General features: G+C 32.5%; 1 protein-coding gene across 2 annotated transcripts; it reads right to left on the bottom strand.

The window, feature by feature from the left end:
• Window positions 1–2,315: 2,315 nt before the first annotated feature.
• On the bottom strand, window positions 2,316–4,436 carry LOC107773826 (transcription factor TCP4-like). 2 transcript variants are annotated; one of them, XM_016593249.2, is made up of 3 exons: window positions 3,504–4,436; window positions 2,936–3,203; window positions 2,316–2,630 (listed from the first exon to the last, which is right to left on the bottom strand). In XM_016593249.2, the coding sequence occupies exons 1-2, from the start codon at window positions 3,889–3,891 to the stop codon at window positions 2,950–2,952; spliced, it is 642 nt and encodes a 213-aa protein (XP_016448735.1). In that variant the 5' UTR covers window positions 3,892–4,436; the 3' UTR covers window positions 2,316–2,630; window positions 2,936–2,949. The 2 variants fall into 2 exon arrangements, with proteins under 2 accessions (XP_016448735.1, XP_016448734.1); XM_016593248.2 differs by having other exon boundaries at window positions 2,361–2,630; window positions 2,936–4,435.
• Window positions 4,437–7,120: the final 2,684 nt, after the last annotated feature.

Here is a 7,120-nt window from a genome sequence, read left to right as displayed (position 1 = left end):
CATGCGTGATACATGTGTTGCATAAGAATTTTTTGAACTCGATTTTAACTATGAATTTTGATACCAAATCAGTCCAAATCACCTTCAATCTTCCACAAATTTGATTGTCTCATCTACATGTGTTTCAATGAATTTTAACTATACCCATTGAAAAAGGTCATTTTTGGCTTAGATTTTTGGAATCTTGTACTCCTCCGTTCACTTTTACTTGGCATGTATACTAAAAATAGATTTTTATTTTTACTTGTCATTTTACGCATTTCAAGAGAATACAAAAAAAATTCCTGTTATACCTACAATATTTATTACTTATTTCAAATTATTTTCTCAAATCAATAAAATATTATGCATCAATTAATATGGGTATCATGGTAAATTATGCACTTCATTTATTATTTCTTAAGGGGTGCGAAAAGTCAAAACGTGCCAAGTAAAAGTAAACGGGGGGAATATATTATTTATTTATTTTATTTCATCACCTTGTTTACTACCTCATCCATGAAATTTCTTTTCCGTCTTGTATCTAATACTACTAATCATGCTTAAAAATATGAAAAGAGATATTTGCTTGTGATTCAAGAAGAGAAAGAATCCTTACTTATTTGGATTTTCGATTTTTGTATGTACTTGGCTAGCTTTAGTAAGTCTATAATTAATGGCTAAAGGTTGGTAAGTTAGGACTTATTTGGGACATTTTCGTAAGATTCCCTTTTATCTTTATTGAAGTGGCTTGTAACTCAAAGGATTTTTGGTAGTCCTTGTCAAATGGGCCGGATTAAGTAAATAGCAATGGGCAAATTACATATTTGGCCGGTCGATTTCGATTTGATTTTGAACACCCCTAGTTTTTCCCGATAACAACTAACCAATTGTGTCCTTGGATACCTCTCCAATTTTTCCCGATTTTAAAACTACACGCTTCAACTTTGCAAGAGTTTTATTACCCCTTAGACTTGCATGAAGTGGATTTATTATTTATCATGCCAAGAGACCACCTCGAGCAAAGCTGGCCGTGCAACTTGCACACAACACCTATTTTTCCACGTTATATATTTTTTTAATCTTTGTTTTTTGTAAAATGTGATATTTTTGCTGTCTTTTTTACTAATTTCTCCACCATCTTCTACTCTTTGTATATGAATATGGGCGCCGTCGACTAAATGGAGGGAGAAAATCAGAAATTGTTGGTCCAAACCATTGCTTCCTTTAACTGAGTTCGGAAAAGGAGATCAGAAAAAGGAAAAAAAAATTCTTTTCATCATTATCACAGGCAAATTTTAGGTGTATAGGAGAACATTCGGCCAAAGTTGGGGAAATTATGTATTATATATACTTTTACATCAATAAATTTTTCTGCATATAGGCATCATGATAACTAGAGTATTTCAACATTTAAGAATATGTTAGTGTTACGTGATTAGAAAGTAAAACACGTATACGTAGAAAAAGTTGCAAAACATTTGTGGTAGTTCCTTAGCCTAGTACTCCGTCTAGTTTGAGGAAAATTAAGATTTAACACAATACAAGTTAGGTTGTACTCAAATCTGCCTAGTAGCCGCGCCGCACGACAGTTTTAATCCCATTTTAAGTTTGTTAGGTGTTACCTTGACTACTACTACTACTACCTTTTATAGAAACAGTGCTAGTAATTAAATCAAACATGTGCCATTGCATAAAGTTTTGACGTACCACTGCGAAAATTGAATCATCAGTACTATTGCCTCAGAATATTAAAGATTGGAAAAATCACGAGTAAATGCTACACAATGAATGATAAATTCATACTGTCTGAGTTTTCTTAAGGAACATACGCACTAATGTTTCTTGCTAAAATTAACAGTTTATCTGTGAAAGGAATCAGACAATTCAATCCAATCAAAACCTTGAGGATGGTCTTATATATGTAACCTAGTTTTTTAAGTGACGCCTAGATTTTTAAAGTGAATATACTAGTGAATTCGCTTGCGCTGCATCACTTATTTGTTGTGAGAGTGAAAACATGAAAAATCTATAGCATTGTTATCTGTATGATATCTTTAGTTTTTAAATTTGGCATAGTCACATTTGAGTTAGTTATGTTGAGTTTTACCAACTTCGTGTTTTGACTTGGATTTTTCAAATGTTTGTCTTTTTAACTTAAGATAGTGGAAGTTAGAACACGATGCCACGCATGGAACTTCAGCAAAACACAATCTAAATATTTTTACTATTTAAAGAGTGATAATTAGTAGCCAAATTAAAGTCCAAACTCGAGAAACAAACAGAGAATAAAGGCATGAAGAAAGACGACAAGAATAAAGACATCCCACTATATTCTATAAATCCTTAAGACAAATTAATATGCAAAGACAGGCGAATTCTAAATCACAGAACAAAAAATATTTTATCTAGCAGGCTCTGAAGAACTGAGTCTACTAGCAATTTAAGTTTCCAATAATATCACTCAAACAATTCAAACAAAATAGGCGGAAGATTTGCAATCAAAACAAGACTTCAGCACCCTAACGTAATTGACTAAATCCACAAAAACTACGATAAGAAATACAGTTACATCTCTTTGAAACTCTTACCATGTTCTCCTCCAAATAATGCACATTTGTTCTTCGATGATGTCAATATATCCAATCAACCTGAGAAAGCATAATGAACAAATGAACTCAAGAATATTCAAGCTAGGAACTATTGAGACATAATGTAATTAAACACTTAATAGTGTATCATCTCTATTTGAAAATTTAATCTTTAAGATGAGATTATCACACAATTCAATATATATTGAGACATGAAATAATATAATTAAATACTATTAATTAAAAGTGTGCACAATCTAACAACTTAAGCATTTAAATGAGATTAATGGTCGCAATTCAACTGAGTAGTTAAACAGAACTATATTATGGTTTTTGGGCTGAATACCCTAATAAATGGAACCAACCTTTTAATCAACAATCAATAGTGAGAATTGGGAGAAGCAGAGGAAGGCTCCTCATGTTCACCATGAATCCTAGCTGGAATTTGGAAATCTGAAATGAAATGTCTATTGGAAATTTCTGCTTGATGATGGACATGATTCATTGGCGGCCGCTCTTCCCAAGCATGAATCAACTGTGAAAAATTGGACTGAAGGGGTTCCCTTTGAGGAAATACAGCACCTTGTGGTTGTTGGGAGTACAATGTTTGCTGATGATGGGGTAATATCCAACCTGCCATTCTTGAATAATTTGTTTCAAAATTTTGACTTGAGAAAATTGTTTGGTGGTCATGACTAGAAGAAGCCCTATGGTTAGAATTCTGGTCATGAAAAGTAGTACTATGAAGAGATAAGCCAAGATCTTCACTCTGAAATGAAGCTGATCTTGGCATTATCTCATGTGGATAGTTTTGGAAATTCATTAATGAAGTCCCTGAATTCATTGGAAAAAATGATTTCATAGTATCACCAAGCGACTGTGTTTCTCCTCCAGTATGCGTTTGCATCATATATGAATTAGAAGAATTATTACCACTTGGGTTATTTTCTTCTAATTGTCTTTGAAGCTGAAACTCTTGTTGTTGGTTTTGTTGCTGTTGTTGTTCCAAAACGATATTATTACCACTTGAGCTCCCATCAGCTGCATCAATTCTGGGGTTCCAAGGAGGCAACTCATCTAACTTATCAATGGCGTTTTTCGCCTTCTTGATAAGCCAATCGACCGCCTTACTAGGTCGGTCATAGCCTAATCGGTCTTGAACGTCGTAGAATTGAATAGCAGTGTGAGCAGATAAACGGACTCTTCGGTCTCTAGGTCCTTTTGCAGTATAAACTTTGCTGTGGCGGTCTTTTTTACCAGTGGACCGGAGAATATGGCCTCCTTCTACTTGCACTATCTCTCCTCCTGTTGCTCTCTTCATTATCAATCTTACTTCACAATTCTTTGCATATTCAGACACTTTTTTTTTCCCTCTGCTGTCTTAATTTGTAAGAATAGACCACTTTATAAGATCTGAGAATTAACCTGCTACTTCTGCAATAATATTACTGCTGCTGTTTTCAGATGATGCTGATCCCGAGAAACACTGACAAGGTACGCTACAAATCCCATAGCCCAATGAAACTTCTTTGTTCAACCTCCAAATCTCAAAAACAAAACAAGATTGTCACACAATCTTTAGGAAAAGAAACTGTTCAAACAATAAATAAAAAGGAAACCTAAATATTGCTTTTTTGTGGAATTGTATTGCAATAGTAGGTATCTAAGTTAGCCGACTTAGCTAGGGTTAGCTTAACAAGGGTATTTTTTGAGACAAGCGAAGGAAAAGGAAAAAGAACGAAGGAAAAAAAAGGATGCAAATGAAATGAATGGAACATTTGGTTTTAGGGAGAATGACTTATCTTTTTTGGCTTCTCATGGTAGTACTGATTTGCACAGTCACAGCACGTCGCCTCCTACTTTATTTTGCATATGCTTCTATCAGTATTATTCCATTTCTTTCTTGAGACTATTTTAATTTAAAAAGAATTAACTTAAATAGTCACTTACCCAATGTTTAAATATAAAATAGATAACGGATGTATAATATATGTGTAGTTTGAGTATACAAAATACTACAACAACATACACAGTGTAATCTATCCCGTATAGTAGGTTTGTGGAAGGTAGTGTGTACGCAGATAGGCAGATAGGCTTATATTTGCATGTGTATATAAACAGTGTATAATCTATTTATTCTAGATACAAAAGCTGTTTGTGTGAAGATCCATTAAAGGTTTTAGGTAAAAAAAAGGAAAGACACTCATATATGGAGTATGTGTTGTCCTATAGTAAAATTTAATGGAGCCTGAAAAACTTATTCAAACTTGATCCAACATTCTCATGAGAAATAGTTATAGAAAACTACATGAAAGCGTGGTTTGATTAGAATTGTATGATTAGTTTTATCTTTGTAAAAGCTAGTAATCTTATAAACTCTTTTCATTACAAAGCAAATTTATGTTAAGGGTGTTAAATTTAAAAGAGTGATGAATAAATGGAACTATGATGGTCCCAATAGAACAATATAGACCCACCCTCATTGAAACTTGATGGTGATTTCTAACAGCTTTTTTCCTCCATTGGCGCATTGAACTTTTGTATTTTTATCAGTTAAAGCATCGGATCATCTATTACACAGTGTAATGTGTAATAGAACTATATACTATTTGTTACTCTGAATAATTAACTTTTCACTAACTAGCATCCCTTTGCCGTGTACTTAATCTAAAAGGGGAAGTAAAAACAAGGAGGGTTTATAATTGACATTGTATATAAGTTTAAATCGAGAAGAATTTAAGTTATATATACAGTAAGAATTTTTACACCATCAGTAATTTTTCTTAGGTTTGATATGTTTTTTGAATTAAATGGAACTAACATTTCCCTGTTTCCCATAATTTACTGCCCTAACTCTTTCAAATGAAAAATTATGGCTGCATTGAGTTTAACCACCTTTAATAAATGGCTAACGAGTTACGTCATTAATATTAAAAGTAGTTTTCTCTTTTAAATTAATGAAATTAAAAGCAAGTGGTATACATAGTGTAGCGGATACGTGGGTACGTAAGTTATAGGTATTGAACTTTCTGTATCCTTATACCATTTGTTCAACCACTTGTAGTAAATTTTAAAGGGAAAGAGGAGAAAGAGAAGAAAATAAATAAAGGAGGAAAGCGAAAAATAGGAAATGAATGGACAGCAAAATGGGAAATATAAACGGAAGAAGAGAAAATGAAACTTAAACTCAATCTTTACTGTCTATAATGGAAGCAACAAGAGATTCTAGTTTCTCCGTATCATTAAAAAAGTGTTTGTTGGGGGGGGGGGGGGGGGGGATTGTAGGTGAATAATAATAGTCAATAAATTTAGGTTTAGCCTAAAGTGCTGTCCCCGAACTTTTAGAGCTGAATTTAATGGGATTAAATTTGAACGAAGTTTATAATCATAGAGTTAGCCTATATGTAATTCTCCCAGAAAATATCTCCCTTAAGATAATATATATTTTATGACGGTGTACTATACCACATATAATAAACTTAATCATATATTTTTATTTTGGTAATTCCATTAGATATAGTGATACCAAAAAGGCTAGAAATTAAAGTTAATCAGAATTAATAAATTTAGGGTTGATAAAATCCTAATTAAGACACAATTTTACCAGCAAATACATATATAATTTGGTTTTATAAATTTGGAGTTCAAATTAAATTCCAACATGATCCTAAAAGAGATATCAATTGTAATGTTGTGTAAGTGAACTCGAGCTTGGAAGGAAACGGTGGACGCTTTCTGGTTTTGAAGAAACAAGAACACAAAAAGCAAAAGGAATTATTAGTTTGTGGCATACAAAAATTGAAGGTTACCCCCAAATAACAGGCAAAGGGGTGCTACTTTTTCATATGGTAAGTCTAGTACTATAGTGAAAAAAAGTTTGTATATATATTATAAATAAAAGAGAGAAGGATATGCTTGATTTTTTGTCCGTACAATTAGCTCAAGTTTGACTAAAATAAATTTCTTTATAAGTTTGATTTGATAATTAAATAAATAATAAAAGAATTAAAAAAACACGAATTATGTTATGACTCATTATTTAATCCAAATTAACCCGTCCTCCTAGAGCCAAATAAATTTGAGTAGGTTATATTTATCAATTCAACTCGTTTAATCTGCTCAAATCAACACCCTCAAGACTCAAGTTTTGCCCACAAAATCTAAAGGAGAAGGAATACGTTAGGAAAAAGCATGTGTCAAATGGACCTCCCAATAAAAGATGATCAACTCGTGCTCTCTTTCCCTCTTTATTCCGAGTTGATAAGGACTTGCTTTCATTTTCTTGAATTATTTGCATTACATTTCACTTCTTCAATTTCCTTTTTCATCATTGTCACATGGGTGTCCTTCACTTACTTTTTATAAAATTAAATAAATTATTTTTGAGATTATGTGTTGTATATAAAAATTATTTGTTGTGGTTTCCTAATCTTTGGTATTAGCATTAGGCGGTAATTAATTCAAATTTGTGCCGCATAACATTTTCATTTGCCTTTTTTGTCGTAGTCACACGGGCGTCCTTCGCTTATTTTTTTAAAATAAATTATTAA

This window comes from Nicotiana tabacum, chromosome 10 (genome assembly GCF_000715075.1).
Source record: "Nicotiana tabacum cultivar K326 chromosome 10, ASM71507v2, whole genome shotgun sequence".
In the NCBI taxonomy this organism is placed as follows: Eukaryota; Viridiplantae; Streptophyta; class Magnoliopsida; order Solanales; family Solanaceae; genus Nicotiana; species Nicotiana tabacum.
This window is presented reverse-complemented; position numbering and strand designations above follow the sequence as displayed.